The sequence below is a fragment of the Hipposideros armiger genome, unplaced genomic scaffold (genome assembly GCF_001890085.2).
Source record: "Hipposideros armiger isolate ML-2016 unplaced genomic scaffold, ASM189008v1 scaffold_668, whole genome shotgun sequence".
Classification (NCBI taxonomy): domain Eukaryota; kingdom Metazoa; phylum Chordata; class Mammalia; order Chiroptera; family Hipposideridae; genus Hipposideros; species Hipposideros armiger.
Genome location: NW_017732018.1, coordinates 497,241 through 518,590, shown reverse-complemented (window position 1 = coordinate 518,590; position 21,350 = coordinate 497,241). Strand labels below are relative to the sequence as shown.

General features: G+C 37.6%; 1 protein-coding gene across 1 annotated transcript in view; it reads left to right on the top strand.

Moving 5' to 3' along the window:
• Positions 1-21,350, top strand: part of TRPM3 (transient receptor potential cation channel subfamily M member 3) — a 536,483-nt gene that overhangs the window by 245,233 nt on the left and 269,900 nt on the right. The window contains exons 2-3 of the mRNA XM_019626368.1: positions 15,989-16,068; positions 17,388-17,592. Coding sequence (XP_019481913.1) covers positions 15,989-16,068; positions 17,388-17,592 — 285 coding nt within the window. The remainder of the gene's footprint in view (positions 1-15,988; positions 16,069-17,387; positions 17,593-21,350) is intronic.

Genomic DNA, 21,350 nt, shown 5'->3' with positions numbered 1-21,350 from the left:
ATTAAAGACTTAAATATAAGACCTGAGACCATAAAACTCATAGAAGAAAGTATAGGGTCTAAATTTGCAGACATCATCCGGAGCAATATTTTTACTGATACATCCCCGCGGGCTACGGAAGTAAAAGAAAAAATGAACATATGGGACTACATTTTATTCTTAATGATTGTTTAAAGACTTCTGCATTAGAACTGTAAGCACCGAGAAGTGTTCTGTCTACCTGGTTCTCTCCTGTGAAATAGTAGATTTGTGCATTTGTAGAAATGGATGCCCACATTCACAGTAATTCACTTTCAAATGACTAACATTGGGATACGAAACGGACACAGTACATACACACATGTGCAGGAATATGAGTCTCATATGTCATCATTGTTCTTCATCTATTGCAGCCTCAGGTAGTATTTAGCAGTAATGTACACATCAGAATGCCATGTGGCACTAAAAGAAAAATTTTAAAGGGAAAAGAAATACCTGTTCATACAAAAGAACCACACTATTATTTCGGAGGGGTGTGTGTGTGAAAGTCAACCAGTACAATAGTATATTTTATGCTTTTACCTGCAGTAACAGTTTTAATGAATGGTCACAAATAGTATTCTAATATGGGGGATAGCCTCCTGGAGTCAGGAATTCCATGTGAGTGTGTGTGTGTGTGTGTGTGTGTGTGTGTGTGTGTGTGTGTGTGTGTGTGTTTTATGATTTTCCTTTGCAGTTCAATCATCAGCTGGAAAGAAAGTATCATTCACCAGAAAGAAGTCAGTTTTCTACTAAATATTGGAGAAAAGACCTAAGAACTCTTGCAAACTTAGGATTTAGAGTTTAAATTGACAGATAAATCAGGATACTTGATCGTGGCTCCCAATGGATAATGACTAATTATTTCCAAAATAGTTATCACAGTACCCATCATGTGTCAAACAAGAATCTTAGAAAAAACTCACATTATCAAATTAAACAAATCTGTGGAGACTTGCTACTTATGAAAATTTACATTTGAAACATCAAATCATCCACAACCTTCCCCACCAAGGTCACGGATATTATTTGTTTGCATTCCATTAAAAAACAATATTCAAATTAAAGACTAACTTCTATCATGACATTCTTATTCTTCTATCTTTTTATTTGGAGCAGTTGCAGATCTGAAAGAATGTTTGTGTCACTGGAAGCAGTGATTTGGGTCAGCTTGGCATAGAAAAAGTTTGAAGACAAGAACTAGGGTATAACTATGCAAGGCCTGTAAGACCCATTAAGGAATCTAGATTTTATTCTAGAAGTAATAGGAAATCACTAAATGATTTTTTGGTGAGGGAGATGGAATGCATTCAGCTAATTTATCATTTTAAATGTTTATCAGTAATTCTATTGGGTCGTTGGGAAAGTCGTGACATATTTTTCTATGTTTTTCAATGCAAAAATGCATCATGACATTCCCGGTGACCCAATATTCTGTATGATATATCAAATATTCAAAGATGGATACATGAGATTATGCATTTGGCAAACCCATAAAACTGTATAACACAAAGAGTGAACCCTAATGTAAACTATGGATTTTACTTAATGATAATGTGTCAATATCAATTTATCAACTGGGACAAATATAGCACACCAATGCAAGATATTAAGTAACAGGGGAAACTGGAGAGAGGCAGCATATGGGAACTCGCTGTATTTCTACTCAATTTTTCTTTAAACCTAAAACCGCTCTAAGAAATAAAATCTATTTGTGAGGGGAAAAAAATATATATCACTCTTGTTGCTAGGTGGAGAATGAACTGAAATACCAATTAGAAAGCCAGCACAGTACTTTTTTAAATATGTAGTTTCATTAGCATAGATTTTTTTTGTCTTCAGAAGAATTTTGTTATCAGACATTTATTTTGGCATCACATATTCAAAGATTGGAACTCTCTACATTAGATTAAAGGTGAGGTGGTAAGAAACTAGAGGAGAAAAAAATCACATTGCCATCCAATGGAACACAAATAGAAGACAAAATCTGTATTTCTGCACTACCTGTTAACATTTTTTACACCTAGTTTTGAATTTGTGTTCATTTCTATGTGCATCAAATTTAAATTAACATATCTAGAAAAAGCTAATATATGTAGTAGTATCGTCTAGAACCTAAAATCTTCCAGAGAGATTTTATATTAACATACAAAAGTAAGAATAATAAAAAAGATGCAGGTTTTGGTAGTAAGCGTGTAAGGAAAGACATTCACAATATTTTGAAGCTGGGCCTAATAACCTTGAGCAACCTTAAAGCTGTCACATAACTAGAGGCTGAATTTATGTGAATGGCTTTATTTTCTACCTAAAAATCTAGTAATTCGACAGAGAAAGATGACTATAAGACAGAAATACATTTATGTTGCATTAGTTTAATACCCAATAATTTTTCATTTCCAGAGAGTAATAGGGATAGCTTTACAGTTATATTACTGGAACTATCTGCTTATAACTTTCTTCTGATGATAAAAATGTGATTGATTTGTCAGTTTCTCCCATTAAATATTTCTTGATTGTGAGGCTAAAAAAAAAAAAAAACCTTACAAATCGTGGGCAATCTCTGCATATTCTGATCTGAATTATCATCAAGATTTGATTTATCGTTTGATGGGGGATGAGTGCAAGAGAACACCAAGTTCTGGTCTTGAAAACTCTCTCAATGGCAGGACTGGAAAACCCAAGTTATTAATAAATCGTAATAATGTATTAATAATACTTGATACTTAATAATACTTGAAGTCTTATTGAAACAGAATTAGCACTTTACACGTGTGCTAGATTGCTAAACCAGGGGCATTGTTAAGAATGGTTGGAGTCCTGTGAGAATTCTTTTGGGGATTATTTATTAATTCAAATCTCCTTATGTACTTTGTGCTTGGTAGGCAGAAAACCTTGTGCTCAGCTACATGGTTGCTTGTTATCAAAAGAATAATGGTTCCATGAATCTGTAAAAACTAAAATAAAAAAACCTCTTATTTTCAAAACGCTTCTACACCTGCTTTGCACATACTAACGAGGGACTAACACCAAAGCTGTCAGATTCTGATTCCCAGAATCCTCTAAGAACTGGGGTTGACCTTGAAAATCACCCAGATAAGTCACTTCCCCCAAGGTCACACGCCTAGTTGTCAACAAGCCATGGCTAGGATGCGTATCTCAGAACTCCTAATCAGTCATACTTCTACCAGGCTCTGCCTTACAACTGCTTTGAACAAATAGAGAAAAATCAGGATTTCAGAAGTAAAATCCTACAGCTAAGTTTAAGTCTAAACGTTGTGAGAATAAAGAATTTGACCTTAGAATTGGAATCGGCTGTTGATTAAAATACATCAGTATCTCTACCCAGAATAATACTTTAAGGTAGTTAGGACTGATTATTAAAATTAATAATAATTTTATTATTAATTTAATATTAATAAAAATTTTATATGTATGTACCGGGGGTGCCAAAAAATGTATACAAGTGGACGCGCTGGTCAACATTGCTCAAGCAGCAGTTCGCCATAATCAGAAGTGTCTGGATGCTGATGGTAACCACTTTGAGCACCTCTTATAATTGCAGAGTCAAATGTAACTTGTATTCATCTTTTGTTACCAATATATATTGAGTATTACAATTTTATTGGTTTTTTTCCTTTCTTAAAATATGTATACATTTTTTTGGCACCCTCATGGAGAGACTGATTTCCTTAGTTTACACTAATAGAGAACTTTACTACAGATATAACTATCTATTTATTTATGCTCACCTTCTGCTCAGCATCTTATCCTTCCAGAGTAATATAGGTAAAACAATACAGAAATCAGCCTCTAAATCTATGATGTTATTTGTCACATACATTCCATGTTTCTACATAACATAAAATGTGCCAGTTTCATGACTCAGCCCACTTCTTTGGCTCCTAACAAAATCAGAATGGTGCAGGGATGACTTGTGAAAGCTAAACAGAGTTAAAGACTCAAGGGATGACATCATATTGTTCCAGTTCCACATTTACTTTGACAGAAAACGAGTTATATTTTTTTCACAGGCACAGCTTCCATGAATATAGAAACCCCTCCCCGTCACTAGCTGTTTACCAATATTCTCACACTGATGTTCTTCTAACAAATGAACCATCATTTTAAACTTCCTAGCCTTTGAGGAGCATTTCAAACCTCAATGTCATATTTCTATTGGTTGTAATTTTGTCTTTCATTTCCTCCTTTTCTGGGCAAAGTTTATCCTACTATTATTTTTTCAGATGTGCACCAGTTTTATAGGGGGGCCACTATTGTAGTTATGTTTTTTGGTCAACAAAGACAATAAAAGTCCCTATGTGTGTGTGGAGGGGTGGCTTCTAAATTTTTATGTCACTGTGTGTGGAAACAGCTATTATCGCCAAACAGATGGCTGATCCTTGGCCATAAATATAATATCGTACTTTTGAAATAGAGGCCTACATCTTTACTTCAATTTTTTAGCAGTCTTTTAGGCTTGATGAAATGTATATATTTTTATTAAGATGAGAATGATTGAGGGCTGGCTGAGTGGTGTGTTGGTTAGGAGTTGGCTTGGGATGCCAGCTCTGAGCAGTAGGGCCCCCGTTCGGATCCCACATATGAGGGCCAGTGATGCTGTGCCCTCTACAGCTAAGATGGTGAACAAGCAACAGCTCAACCTGGAGCTGGGCTGCCGTGAGTCGCTGTGACAGCATAGGTTGCAGTGGGGCTGGCCAGCAGTGGGTGTGAGCTTTTGTGAGCTGCCGTGAGTGGCCGTCCAATGGCTGGCTAGAGACTGCCTCACCCGGGAAGAGCACAATGATAATACCAACATGGGCCAGTGAAGCAATGTCCTCCACAACTAGACTGAAAAACCAAAGGACAGCAACTTGTCTGTTTCCTTTCCCCGATTCCCCAATAAAATCTTAAAACAAAACAAAACAAAAAAAAACACAATGATTGAAATGAACTTATTCTACCACCAAGGAGAACAAAGATTATTTACCATCTGTAAAATCAGTCACAGATTTGTGAGGAAGGCAGGGTTCACTGCACCTAGTCAAAACACAAGGGTTTGGATCTATCGGGCTAAGCCAATGGCTGACGTATAACTTTGGCATAACGCTGAACCTCTGTAAGCCCTAGTTTTTAATTTGCATAATGCGATCTTACAATACCTTGTGGACTTATTGTGAATATCACATAAAACACCATATGTGAAAGCATTCTGTGAACTGAACAATACCTTATAAATATAATATATTATTGTCAAGTGATGATTAACTGATTTATGGAAACAATTATGAAAATAATTATGTTTCCTCATTATGGAAACAATGTTCCAAAGAAATGTGGAAATGTATTTTTTAAATTGTTTATAAAAATTCTTTGAAGTTAACATTTGTGTACATACTTATATGTATATATATAATATTCATATATATATATTACATATATTCACTATATAGTATATACATATATATATTCACATTACTGCTACATAAATATTCTGCATGTATTTAAGTATAATTTATACAACATGACCTGTTGGTATGAGTTTCATTTGTAATTGTAAAGCATTATTTATTGAATTTTTTTCCAATCTGGTGATGAAAATATAATCTAAGTTTATGTTAAGGTGTATATGATTTAAGTTTAGGGGCTATAAAGTGACTTTTAATACAAATAATTTTAATCCATAAAGAATTATTCCCCAAAGATGATTTATTAAGAATAAGGAATTGATACTATTCCTGTAAAAACCATGTTAAAAACAGAAGGAGTAAGAAGGGAAATGTCCTACGAGAGTCTACAAAACTCTAGTTATGCCATAATAGACCAGAGTACTGTGTATTTGGAGTGGAAATTGGCAGTGGATGATTATAAACTTGAAATGAAAATAGATAATTATAGTGTTGCATGGCTTTTTCCTAATGGAAGTGTGAGCAAGGTATGGAAGTGGAATAATAGTTGTGGTGATTCATTCTGTCTGGCAGTATCCAGCCACATCTCTCAAAGAACCCAATGTTTTGTGCAGAGTTTGGAAGAGGCATTTACTAAGTACAGAAGGAGGAACCTAGCATTTCAAATGCATGGGACAGCATAGTCAAAGGTTTAGAAGTATGGAACGGCATGGTGCATTAGGGAAACAATTCACAAGTTAGTTTATTGGAGCATAACGTGTATAAAGATTTGGAGGGAAATTACGAGCTTTAAATAGATACTTCCAGAGCCAAATCCCAAAGGTTTTAAATACTGAACTGATCTGATCACGTTGGGGATGGGGAGCCACAAAGCGTATTGATCAGGGGATAGACTAATCGATTGTTTTAGGAAGAACGTGTTGGTATCAGTGTGCTCTGAAGGCAGCTGGCTTTGTCATGTTCCTCTGGCATTGTTTTACTTTATAGGCCAATGGCACCTCTGAATATTAGAGAACACAATACATTTATTTTCATGCATTAGAATAAAAACAAGGAGCCTGAGTGACATTTAAGAGGGATTGGTCCTGTGTTTCCCCATCAGTCACCTTTATGATACCATCATAACTTTTCTCTACAAATCATTTTTAATCTAATTTATTAAATATTTTTGATGAACTCATTTCTTCCCAACTCCAAAAAGGAAAATGTATGTCTCTAAGCAATAGTATTTTTAAATTGCAGGCTTAGCCATTTTTTATGTATTATATGTTCATATAAATCCAACTATTAAAGGAAAACTGCCCATCTGGGTGTCACTGTAAATTCCCCTTTAGGAAAACATGGATCCTTCTGATACCATCATTTTATAGGTGAGGAATTAATGTGCAAATCAAATGATGTGCCTAAGTCCCCTTTGTTTGACTACCATGTCCCAAACACAGCTCTAGGTACTGGGGAGACAGCAATAACAAAATAAAATCATTGCCATCAAAAACTTACCTTCCAGTGGGGGACACAAATGAAAAACAAACACATAAAGACATGGCATAATGCCAGGTAATGTGAAGGGCTGTGAGAAAAATAGAGGGAATTAAGGGAATCAGAAATGCCACCGTGTGCCTTTAGATAGGGTAGTCGAAGAGGGTCTCTCTATGGTCCCAATGTGTTCAAAGAGCAAGGTGTGGGATATCTAAGGATGGAGCAGTCCAGGTAGAAGAAACAACAGGAGCAAAGGCACCTGACATGCTTGAGGAAGAGCCAAGACAAACTAGTGATGGTTCTGTGGAAGCCTGGTTCTTAGGACCACCACTCCCTCCCACACTGCCCATCAGACAGATCCCTTTTGCTAGACCAAGCATTGACCAGTACACACCACTTGCAGCCCAGCACCTGTTTTACTGGAACTCAGTCATGCTCATTTCTTTCTATCTTGCCTATGGACACTTTTTCGCCACAGCAGCAGAGGTGAATTTTGTAACAAAGATCATGTGGCCCATAAAAAGCTAAGTTATTTACCATCTGGACAGTTACAGAAAATGTTTCCTGATCCCTACTCTATATCATGCTTTGTTGTCAAATGTGGGCATCACAGGTGGAAAAAAAATGCTTGGGACATATCTATAACAGTGAAATACACAGTTTCCATGTCAAAAATCTAATTTCTACTTGCAGAAAATCTGATTTTATTTTTAAAAATTGAGTTATGTACCACTGGAAACTTTTTAGTATATTCTATTTCAATGTGATTTTTTTTTCTTTAATGATGAATTGGGAGAATAAAGTAATCTGTCGTTACATAAGGATAAGAGTGAAGAATAACCACAGTTTGCTTTACACTTGTAGTTTCCTCTTGTTAGTATTCAAATTATATTCTCTCTAAACTACATCTGAAACAGGCTGATGATATATCCTGTCAGGAGTTGCATTGTTGGGTGATGCACAAGATTTTTAAAAGACCCATATGGACGATGTGGCCCAGAGCTACAAGTCTCTTTGGAACTAATTACCTTCTCAAATCAAATGGTCTTGAAGATCATCTGTAACCTCATATGAAAGAGTTGCTATGCTGATTTTACCTAGGGCTTCCTTTTCCACTTAAACAAAATGCTCATGGTTCTGGTGCTCATTGTCTTTGGTGTAAGGTTCATAGAAGATACCTCATATTCTTTCCCTACCAAATATTCTAAGAAATGAAAACTAGCAAAAACAAAAACAAAAAATAAGTAGGACTAGAGAAAGAATAGGGTGATTGAACTCAGGATTTAAAGTGAGTCAGATGAAGGATTGAAGTAGTGTCTAGTGAAGAATAAAGTTGAGAAAACTGAATTTTCAAAGTATTTCTTACATTAGTAGGATTATCTATAACCAATTTATTGGGTCTCACAGAAGACTACTAGCTCAGTATTTCCTAGATGCTTGCAGCCAACCCTCCTCCTCCTCCTCTGTTCTCTCTTTCTCCCTCCCTCCCTCTCTCTTGCAAACCCTAGAAAATTCACCCTATACATTATAGAACTTCCTTTTCAAATATTCCCACTGAGCCCTCTTTTTTAATTGAATTCTTCCCAAGTCACTTCCTGAACTACTCTTTTCTAATGACTTCCTATTATTATAAGATAGAGCTTAACAGTTGAAAAAAAAAACTATCTGTAAATCTCCTGACCACATAGATTATAGTTTTATGACTATAAATACGTGCTTATAGGAGAAAAATTTGGAAAATATGGAAAGGCAAAAGAAGAAAATAAAAATTAGCCACATTTTCCACTTTAGTGTATTCCTTTCCTATCATCTCTATATCTATTTAAAATTTGTAATTATTCTTCACTGTTTCATGTTCTGTTTTTCTCACATAACAATATGAAACTGTGTATTTTTCTATGTAATTGAATACTTTTGAAGCTTGAATACGATCATCAAATGGTATGAACCATTTAATTAGTTTAATTAGCCTTCCATTGATGGACTTGTTTCCAATTTATTTGTGTTATAAATAAAGCTGCACTGAACATCTTCATGGGACCGTATATCTGGTAATTCCCTTAGAATAAATGCTTAGGAATGTTACAGTTACATAGAAGGATGGGTATGCACATCATTAAAGCTGTCACTACACGTTATTCTATAGCCAACTCCTGAAGATAGACAGACGTCTTCATGGTGTGCTTAATGCTAAAGCTCAGTCTGATGTTCTATTGGGGTCCTGCTTATTGTCATGTTTCCTCAGTTGCAAGACACTGAGTAGTTTATCATTCCTTGCCTCTGGGGAACCTTGGTAAGTGAGAGATCAGAAGATGTGGCAGTTTGAAAGAGGTCAATCCTGGAGACAACAGAGAGGCAAGGAAAAGGCTAAGGATCTGAGCCAAGTTTGAAATAAGTCATTTAGTTCACACTGTGCCTCTCAGTGAGTGTCCACATGACATATACTAGGCACTTTGACAAAGATTGTGAAAACAATGAGGCCTAAAGTGGCTCTTCCCTCACAGAGTTACAGCCCACAGAGTTGATGCACACCACCTCTCAGCTCTAACGCCCATCTGTGGGAAGGTAGAAGTCTTTTGAAGATGAAGTGCTCAAATATTCACCTTTTTAAGAAGTATTTTTCCCTTGTTGAAATTTGAGTTCTTCTCCCCAAGTGTGTTCAGTTATCTAGTTAAGAGCTACCATTATCTGAAAAATTCACTCTTGGATGATATTTGAAAGAGCCCTTTCTGTGTGAGCCAGAACCTCTCAGTTGGGCTACCCCAGATAAACGCATCACAGTGTCACTGCTTCTGGTCTGCATCCATGTGCTACCGTAGTCACAGCCATCTTTTTTTTAATAGGGAAACAGGAGAGAAAGTTACAATCACACCTCAGCCATTGTGGGAGAAGGGTTGCAGGATAAGAATGATCAGACACATTTTATTACTTATTGACATTTTAGAAGTTGTGGAAGGTCACGGGCAAACTCCAACTCTATTCTACTCGGGTTCAAGTTCAGGGACCAAACTATTCTTTTGAAATGTTCGGTTTTTAGCAGTTCCTCTTTAAATAAATGCTGTCATTCCATTCTTTGGGGAGGAACGAACAATGCAGCTTGTGTGTTCAAACCACTTGGAGCTTTTCATACACTGTTTCTTTAGAAGGATTTGCTTTCCAAAGTTGAACTTTTCAGAACTCAGAACACCTTATCACACTTTCACAAGCCTTCTCTGCTGAAAATGGAAAAAGAAAAAGGGGGGGACAGCCTGTCAGGACTTGTGCCAGTTAAATCCGATCTCCCTGGGGATTTGTTTTTCTCCTGGCGTCAGATTAGATGTTCCAATCAAGCAGTGTTTGAGGCTATGAGGGAATGTCCATGGGATTCTTAGCAAGGCTAATCCCAAGGCTGCACATTCCAAGGGGCTAATCTGCCCAAGTTCATTGCTTACTTGAAACGTCTCTTGGGGGAAGAGCCGGGCAAGCGGCTTTTTTTTTTCCAGTGGGCGGTCATAAGAGCATTATTAACGGGATGACCAGCCCCAGAGGCAGCAAAATGAAAGCAACAGGAGCTGCTCGTGGGACTGCCTTTGCCACCACCCAGAGTCAGTGCTCAGGTAAAATGATTTCAGCTCACTTTGCTCTTGTTCAACTTCCCAATAGTGGATCAGAAGATCTAGAACAGGATCACAGGAATGCCCAGAGAGAGGCTGAGGGATAGTAAAAGGCAAAAAGGAACACAGGATTCAGTACTTTTGGGTCTTTGGGGTTTGTTCTGATTAGAACAAAGTAGACATTTGAAACATGAGCGTCTCAAAGAGAGGAACATGGTGAAATTGTGTTTGCAATTTATTCCTATAAAGTTAGTGGACTCTTTTTCTAATTTTATGATGACTAGTCTGGGTTGTCCTTCTATGAAAGTTGCCGGGCTAAAAGGTGGATTGCAATGGTACTTTCCAAGGCCAATGCGTACCCTGTGTGCGTGCATGTAAACCATTCCTGCTTAGAGAAGTTCTTGATTCTATAGCTAGTGGGGAGTGGGGAGAAAGAGCAGTCAAAAGTAGTTTGGGGGACTAATGCTTGTAGAGCCTTTGTGAAAAAGAGCTGAAAACTGCTTACATGAAATGACTTTTTTTTTCTTTTAAAGGCAGTATTTGCAGCTTTCTTGTTTGTTTCTATCATTTTGATGCTTTATTGACTGTACATTTGACTTTCAAAATGTATACTTTATTCTTCGAGGGTAGTCGTTACACTTTGTTCAAAATTAGAGTGTCCTCATTTTTTGTTTTGAATAAGATGTCCTTTAATTATTAGCCTTTGAAAAGCACTTTCCTGTTACACATCACACATGACTGATAATGCAGAAACACAAGAAAGAAAATAGCCTCTCACAGACTCGGCCATGGTGATGTGACCGTTCTACCTTTGGTAAAATACACAAGTGGTTTTCTAAGGGCTGAGAGAAGCCATCTTTTCTGAGGGTGCATGAGACTTCCGAAGTATCTTTGGACAGAAGAGATTTTAGGACATGTTGTCCATTGAAGTTTTGCGTTAGAAGAGAATTAAAGGGTCAGCTAGAAACAAGGCATGTCAAAACTGTTTCATGCTTCCTACAGCAAGGATAGCCCGTCTGAACTCATTTAATTGGATCTGGAAGCCAAGTACAAAGCCTGACAGAGTAGTTCAAAGACTCTGAACAAAAGAAAAGGAAATTAGTTTAGGGGACAAGTTAAACTATGATTATACTTCAAATATGCCCTCTCCAAGAAAATAATTTTAGAAGTCTCATATCTGTCCACACTGTAGACCTGAGTAAAAGCATAAAAAAAGCAAAGCCCACTAGTGCATAGTAAATTATGCTTACTTTGTAGAATTCCTAATTCACATGTTAAACATGCATTCTTTCTGTTATCCCTTTTACTTTCTTCTCAGTAAAAAGAGAGAATCCAATTCAATTATGAATGCTAGTGGAAAGATTCTTTTTCACATTACTTTTCTTTTTTTCTCCTCCCAATTTTCTGTGCCTTTGTAAGGAAAATGGTTAACCTGCTGATAATAAGAAATAGAAACTGATCCTCAGTCTCTTTGCTAACAATGAGGAATCTTTTCACCTTTAAGAAGGTAATTAACTTGCTAAACCACACACAATCCAAATTACTTTATACTTAAAGACTAACAGATTGACAATCTACATGTAGTAATTCTTACTACACAGCATCTGAATAAAACTTCCAGGGCTTTCCAAGGTGAAAGTGGGATTCATGAGTGAGAGAAAAAAATATATAGGTGCCCTTGAAAAGTCTCTTCTATTTGTCATGGGTTCCAGATTCTCAAGTTGGAAGTCCAGTTGTGATTACATTTCTTTGTTGTAGTTATTATAAATGTCCCCCATTTGTTTACTTCTTTCTCATATTCTGATGGCTTCCGAATGTCCCACCCAAATTCTTTACCCCAAAGGAGAGAGGCAGAACAGATAGTGAGTGTTCATTACGCCATTAGTGGAGACTGGAAAGCGGAAATGAAAAGAGGAAAGATACAAGTATGAACGGGTCCTAAGACATCCCTCGAAGTCCCACTCTTCCCAAATACCAATCCATGTCCAGGCATGCCCAGAGGGCACTGCCAAGATCAAGGGTACTTAATATCAATAATATCTAATTTGAAGAGTCAGTTTAGTAGAATGGGTAAGAGTGTGAATTCGGGAGTAAGACTATTCAAATTTAAACGCTGACCTTGAAACTTATTTGCTGCATCTGACCTAGTTTCTTCATTGGTAAAATGGATATAAAGTAGTACTTCTCTCACAGGGTTTTTTATGAGAATCCAAGGAGATAATATGTATATGACACAATTCCAGGCCCATGATGAGACCTTGATAAAGGTTAGGCATTGTTATTACCTATTGAGCTCCTACTAAGTGCCAGGTGCTTTCCCTGAATCATCTACTTTGATTAATACAACTCTTCAAAGCAGCTGTGATTATCCTCATGTTATAGAAAAGGCTCAGGGTAATGTCAAGATCCATTCATGTCGTCTCAAATTGCACTGTTTCATCTTTTCTATGGCAGAATAGTATTCCATTGTGTAGATACACCACATCTTCTTTATCCAATCACCTATCAAAGAACACTTTGGTTGTTTCCATGTCTTGGCCACAGTGAATAATGTTGCAATTAACATAGGGGTACATCATGCTAAGCGAAATGAGTCAGACAGAAAAAATCAAGAACCATAAGATTTCACTCATGTAGGATATAAAACTGAAAGCAACAAATGAACAAGGCAAACAAACAAACAAATAAACAAACAAAAACTCATAGACACAGTCAATAGTTTAGTGGTTACCAGAGGGTAAGGGGGGAGAGGGATGGTAGAAGAAGGTAAAGGGGGTCAAATATATGGTGACAGAAGGAAATTTGACTTTGGATGGTGAACACACACTGCATTATATAGATGATGTATTATACAATTGTACACTTGAAACCTATATAATTTTATTAACTAATGTTACCTCAATAAATTTAATAAAAATTAAAATTAAAAAGTACTTTTACAAACATTTCAAAAAAATTAAATAAAACAAAAGGCTCAGGGCAGTTAAGTAACTTTTCTACATACATTGTTAATGGCCAGCCATGCCCCCTGGGAGCATATCATCCCCCAAGTGAGATCAGTCGAGGTTGGATCTGCAGCAGCAATTTCATAGAACTCTCATCTGAAACATCAACTGAACTTTTAGTACCCAGGACTGGTCCCTCTTCTTGAAGTGAAAACACGGTACCCAAATAATGATGATAACTCTGTGTATCAGGCATTACTGTTGTGCCCATTTTATAGATAAAGAAAATCATGACTTTGTCCACATCGCTGAGTCTCACTCACGCCAATTTTTCTGACTGCAGACCTCATGCTGTACCCATGATACTGTCATCCCTGCCTTATTTTCAGAGAGTATTGATCAGTCCTCCCTGAAATTTTCAGATGCTCCCCTGAAAGATCCTTCTGAATCCTAGCCAAAGTGGGCCACAAAGAAAAAAGGAAAGTGCACTGTTTTCTGCTCCCCGAAGTATAGTGAAAGTTGGTTTCAAATGTTCCAGTGAGGAATATTTTTTACCATCTTTCTGCCAAGAGATGTTATCAGCGAAGGTATTCAGTGACTAGGAAAAATCACAGCCTATGAATAGTTTAACTTACAGGCTTTTTTAAAAGATAAAAGCTGGTTATCATCTACACTGCTCAGCTCATTTCTATTGCAAAAATGTAGCCACTAGCTTTTCCTACATATTTGAAAAGAAAACTCTTTAAGCATAGACACTGGGGCTTTTTTTCACGCCCTACTGATAAACTGGACTGCAAATGTTACCTTTGTGGTGTGAGGGTGCAGAGGTCCACTTGGACCCAAGGGTCTCTGAGGCAAGGTGGGTGCTCCTTTCCGTGTGGGCAATGCATAAACACTCAGAAAGTATGTGACCCGATTGTGACCAGGACCTTTGTACCTCTCAAGCATCCCCCATGTTTCTCCTTTTAAAGTGTGCGTTGTGAGTATCAGACAACTGCCTTCAGTGCCACATACTTGTGTAAACTCCATTGTGAGAGAGGAGGGAGATGCATGATTAAGGGATGGAGGGCAAATCAGACCTAGCACACCTTCTACAGATATTTGGGTCCCTGGCAGAGTCAGTATCAATTATGACCAGCAAATGAGAGGTTGTCACAATTAACACCAGTCTCTGAGTCAGGCCAAGTAAACAGCTCAGTTGCACCTTTGTCCTGTATATTTTAAGAGCATGAGTTTAGTCCTGATGCTGGGTTAGGGAGAAGGTGATACCAGATAGAAATCGCATTATAGGTTGCTCTAGCCACTTCCATCTTAAACCCTTAGAGGAGGAATCTTTTGAGTAGCTTACCATATTCTATAGGAGGCTGCTCTACTATTTCAAATGCTGGTAAAAAAAAAAAAAGCGGGGGGAGGGCAGGTAAAAGGATGCAGGATGGACACTCTGGAACAAAGATGGTACAGTTTTTCCAGAACTTCCTTTATTTGTCTAGGAACACAATCTTAGTGGCCAGACTTCTGGGGGGACTGTCCCAACAATGCCCATTCTAAGAAGATGTATTTGCTGTGCTTAAATGCATGCGAGATACAAAAAAAAAAAAAAGAATTCTATCTTTCCTCCAAAGGCATTACCTGTGAAATTTTGGACTGTGATGAAGACATTTATCTTCCTTAGGTTTCCATTTCCTTATCCCCCTCCTGTATTTAGGCACTGCTAATTTAGATTTTAGAGAAAGCTCGGTGATGGATTAGGGCTCTTGAGTTATATAATTCCCTCACCATTTGTCTTTCTTTCTACAAGGAAAATCTAAATGTCAGCCATGAAAATTTTATACTTGTTTAGATATATGGTTGACCCTTGAACAATGCAGGGCTTAGGGGAGCCAACCTCCAGCTCAACCAAAAATTCAAGTATAACTTTTGAGTCCCCCAAAACTTGACTACTAATATCCTACTGTTAACTGGAATCCTTACCAATAGCTTAACAGTTGATTAACACATATCTGTTTATAATATATATTATATACTGTATTCTTACAATAAAGCAAGCTAGAGAAAAGAAAATGTTATTAAGAAAATCGTAAAGAAGAGAAGATACATTTATAATATGTATTGAAAAATATGCACATTAAGTGGAGCCACATAGTTCAAATCTGTGTTGTTCAAGGGTCAACTGTATATCTTCCCACAACTGAATACTTGTTATCTATAGGGTTAAAAACATCCTGTTCTATAGTTTTCATTTTCTCTGTAAATAGCATTGTTTTTCTGTCCTTCAAAAATCATTATGAATTTGTATATGGTTCTGTCACTAACATTATTTTTGTTATGGTTATCTCCTTTAACTCTCAATATTAATATAATAAATAACATAATCAGCAAGTTCTAAAAGCAGTTGATTTTGTTATATGCAGTGTTTATATGTGTGTAACCACAATTTTAATTCAGTTTATGAGATACCAGTCTATTATGTGATTACGAAATTTTGCTGCCAGGTCAAAAATACTTGAAGGTGATGTTCATCTCGTCTCTTCTTTTTTTTTTTTTCCAGGCTCAGAAATCATGGATTGAAAGAGCATTTTATAAAAGAGAATGTGTTCACATCATACCCAGCACCAAAGACCCCCATAGGTAATCTTGCTATCTCTATAATGTACCGAGAACATGACATAGCAACTATGGGAACAAAAGTACAATAGTAATCACCATCCAGTGCATGTAAACCAATGTGAAATTAAAGATCAATTTATATTGTTGCTGGACATCTTTGAAGCAATGTTATATATACACATCACATAATATGCCATCCCTATAGTTAGTTGTCTAAGAGCCTATACAGAATAACAGATATATCATCAGGGAAGGGATTAATCATTGTATCTAAGAATGGGTTATAATATATTTTGAGTATGGTTACTGGTTTTCCCTTTTAAGCATTTCATCAAAATTTTTTTTTATGAAATGTTTGTACTGACATGCTTTGTTACAATGAAAAAGAGAGTTTTGAACAAATGACTCCTAGATTACCAATTAGACTGCAGACATTTAGATTCCTGTCCAAGCACATTTTTAGTATTCTACTTACCTTCCTGAAGATCAACAGATAAGGTGGGAAGTATTTGGGATAAAGTAACATGAATGTCTGGAAATGCCTTTTCGAAAAGGCATTGTAATAAAGTAATTTAAAATATACACTGTAGCGTCATATAGACTAACTGTGAAACCTGGAATACATTACCTAACTTTCAAAACTATAATATTTTACCTGTAAAAATGAATGTCACATTGTTAGCATTTATAAATTATAACTATGTATCAGTATTATTACTAATAATCATAATAGTGGTTGTAGTAAAGTATGAAGGACATTTTAATGGTGTAAGAAGCAAATTTTGTTTTCCAATATCTTGTGAATAATTTTTCATTGTTTCTTCAAGAACACTTAAGCTGCAGATTTTTTTTTTCTCAGAATTGGATATTTGACAGTGAATGTCAATTTGGAAAAGACAAGTTAGATTGTGACTCACATATGAGTGAGAGTCCTCATTTAAATGTGCATGTAAAAATGCTCCCCTTGAAGCTGTTCAGTGTCCTTCCTGCAAGATTTAATAGATGGGAGGAGCAGGAAGTAAAAAAAAAACAAAAAATCTACAGAGGTTTTGTTTGCAGATTCCAATCCTGAACAATATGGCAGGTGTGAAAGGGGTGGGTGGAGAAGGACAGGAGGCATGTTACAGCTTATACACCTAAAGGAAAATGATGAGGGGGCAGAAAAGAAATGTGTATCAAGTAAATCCTGAGTTCACCATTTGTCTGCTAGAGCTATATTACGGTATTCCCCCTAAAATTTGATGAGCTAGCTTACTACAGTTTGTAGGTTTCTCCAGCCTTAAGTGTGTATCCCAATAGTGGCTAATCCATTCGGCTCACTTGGACCTCTTATGTTATAGGTGTTGCTGTGGGCGTCTCATAGGCCAGCATGTTGGCCTCACTCCCAGTATATCCATTCTTCAGAATGAGAAAAATGAAAGTCGCCTCTCACGAAATGACATCCAGTCTGAGAAGTGGTCCATCAGCAAGCACACTCAACTCAGTCCGACGGATGCATTTGGGACCATTGAGTTCCAAGGAGGTGGCCATTCCAACAAAGCCATGGTAATCATTCAGTCACTTCCCAAATTCTGTCTCAAGTCCTGCAAAGGAATGGTGAAGAGCTAGAGATTTAGTCTTCAGGCCCAATCCCAACACTGCCAGTCCCTGGCTGGGTGACCTGCTTTAATTACCTTGCTCCTGTGCATCTCCACTTTCTCTATAAAATCGGGGAAAGAAAACCTTCCTTCCAGGATTTTTAAAAAATTAGTGTGAGGTCAGACACATGACTGTCATTGTTATTAATAATACCAGTAGCTTTCTATAGTTATGTACTGTTTATTATGTTACTTTCTGGGTCTAATCCGTTAAGACATGTTTTTCTAGCTCCTTTGGTAAAAATATCTTACCTTTAGGTCTCTGTTTTATTCTATGGGTAATTAGCGTTTCTCTGCACTCAAAGTAGAAATGACCATCTCAGACTAATTTCTTTCATGTTCTAACAGAGATCTTGCCATCCAAATTGAGTCCTATTTTTCTAAGCAGCTGTGTTCAATAATGTTCTCAACAGAATAGCTTCATATGAAAAGCATTCGTTTTTTGGAAAGGAGGCTTTAGGAAATATACCAATGTTCTAAGAATTGTCACTTCTAAATTTCAGCTTTCCTCATGGACCTCTCCTATTTGGCTGACAGATTTTACCAGGAGAAAAGTATAGCATGTGTTTTTGGAAATTCTAGAAATACTATATTCCAACAAGCTTGCTTCTAACTATTAAAAGAGAGAGTTAGCTGAGGGTGGAGCAGTTGGAGGTGGCTGTTCTCAGGCATGCCACAGTTTTCTGAGTTTGGAGAGGAAATGTTGCTTAGAGAAGCATCCTGCAAAATGCAAGGGGAGTCACTGCACACCAGTTACAGGCTAAAAATAATCACTAAAGCCATCTCTCTTTTTTTTTCCTCTCCTCCCCCTTTTCTCATCTGCCCCCTGCCCACCCCACCGCGCACCACTGCAGTAATTTCTTCACCAAGAATGGCTGACTGAGCTATTCTCACAGTTCTTCCCTAAGAAAATTAATTCTGAGTGATATATTAAATTAAAACCAATACTGAGCAATATATTGGAAAGAAGGTGATGCTGTATGCAACCCCCAGCAAGGCCTGGGAAAACAAAGAAAGGGTTAGTCTTGGGTGTACAGCACTAAGGGAAATGGGGATTTGATAACATAAGGGATGTGTTCGCCCACATAAGATCAATAAGGGTCCCCAACTCAGCTCAGTCCTCATTCACAGTATGGGATTGAACCATATAAAGTGTGGATCCTCTGCAACCATGCATTAGTTAGCAGTCAAGCATGTTCTTCCTATAAGAAACATATTGCATGTGAGGAAGTGGCCTCGTGGACAATCGTCATAGAACGGCACATCCAGTCACTTCATAGGGTGCTGAATGGTGCCTGCCAGCCTCGTGTCGCAAGCCCAGAGGCACATGGTAAGCTTCTGGTCATCGCTTCTGTTGTTACCATGTAGGGTCTGTCAAAGATGGAGCATGAATTTGCTCATAAGTAAGAGGGTCCCTCCACAGTGATCCCCTGGAGAGATGCTAATTACCAGGATGTTGCCAGTGACCAGAACATGTTTTGGGGACTGATTTCAGACAATTTATAGCTCACAGGAGAAAAGCAATCTATCGTTTTATCAAATAATGCTTTTGACCAAAACTTAATCTCAAGCACCTGAAATTCAAACACCTTAGGACTCAGTCACATATGACTTCTGCTAGTTTTTAAAAATCAAGTCCATTGTCAAAAGATAAAGTTTCCCACCACTAAAAGTTCTAAAAGAACAGAATGCTAGTTCAGTAGTGAAGAGTGTGGATTCTGGATGCAGACGCTCTTCAGTTTTTCCCAGGACCATTATATACTTACTGTGTGACATACGAAAAGCTAATTAAATTCTGTGGACCTCAGTGATTCTGTTATCTAGGAATAATAATAATAACAGCATCATAAGTGATTAATGAAATGTCATATGTAAATCATCTGGCATAGTGCCAGGCACATCATAAGTGTAAAATTAATTTTAAGTGCTATTTTTACTACTATCATCATGAGTATTTGTTTCAGGCTCTGAAAAATAATTAAATATTTTGACTAATAATTTGAAGGCCACACATCTAGATGCAAGTCTTGGAATATTATTTTAGAAAGTCAAATTACACACTTTCAGTTTACCCTTTAAAAATAATTCCAGGGGTTCTCATTCCCTCACCTAGTGGTTGAGCACAGACTCTGAAGCCACATTGCTGGGTTGACAGCCTGGCCTGTCACTTAGTGGCTGTGTGACTTTGTACAGTTTGCTTAACTTACCGGTGCCTCAGTTTCCTCATCTGCAGAATGGAAATCATAATTCTTACTTTATAGGGCCGTAGCAAAGATTAAATGAGTCAATGTATATTAAGTGCTTAGATCAATGCCTGATGTTAGAGCTAAGTAAGTGTTCACTGTTATTGCTTCTATTAAGAGGTCACTTACTGCAGTTACAGGAGAGGCTTTGCAATTAATTACAATGAGATGCGTGGTCTTGAAGTCAGGTAGAGCTCTATCTAAACCCTCACTTTCTCGCTGACTAACTAGAAAGTCTTGGTTAAACCAGTCAACTTAGCTGAGCCTCAAGGTTTCTTATCTATGAAATGGGCATGATTCTTTTTTTTTTAGATTTTTATTGGGGAATTGGGGGAAGGGGAACAAACAAGTTGCTGTCCTTTTGTTCTTCAGTCTAGTTGTGGAGGACGTTGCTTCACTGGCCCAAGTTGGCACCATCATTGCACTCTTCCCGGGTGAGGCAGATCAGTCGCCGGCTTCTGGACGGCCGCTCACTGCGGCTGCTGGCTACACACGGTAGCCCATGGCAACCCTCTGCAGCAGGGGCTGCAGCCTATGCCGTCGCCAGCGACCCACGTCAGCCCAGCTCCAGGTTGAGCTGTTGTTCAGCATCTTAGCTGTAGAGGGCAGTGTCACTGGCCCTCATATGTGGGATCTGAACCAGGGCCCTCTGGCGTCCCAAGCCAGCTCTTAACCAATGCACCACTCGGCCAGCCCCTGGGCATGATTCTTTTGGAGGCTTATGAGGCTCGGAGAGGAGATAAAATCGCCTGCTACACAGCTACTGCTCAATATGTTTATGACAGTCATAGTGATAGTACAGTGAAGCAGCTTCTATTACTTCCTCGGAATCTAAAGGAATGTTAAAATATTTGCACAGGAGTACCAGGCTGCATAAGCTGGCATTAGCGATAGTCAATGGCAGGAGGCTGCCGCTGTGGACACCAGCTCATCACTGGCTAGAGATATGTGACTTGTTATACACTCTGACTTCCCCATCGAGTCAGTCTCCTGCATCCATCATTCTAGCAAAACAAGAAGTGAGATGCAGTTACCACTTCACTTTATTCACTGTGGGCCTCAACGATTAGACACCTACTGTGGGTGTGGCGCTTGTGCCTTTTAAGATGGGCAAAGCCAAGATTCCTTTTCATTATATAATTTTTCTACTGGAGATTTTTTTTCCCCTTCTAAAAATTTCTAGTGAATTTGAGAAACCCTAAGGATCCTGGAGCCTGGAACTCCAAACTATATTTGTTAGAATGTATACCCTTCAAAGTATTAATCAAAGTAATTTTGAAACAGCTTTCAGGGTCCATGGCAAATAATAACGATGACTGTAATAATAATAGCAACTCAAATATATTGAACATCTACTGTGTACCCAGCACTGTGCCAAGTACTTACATATGTTACCTCATTTCATGTTTCTGACAGTAGCATT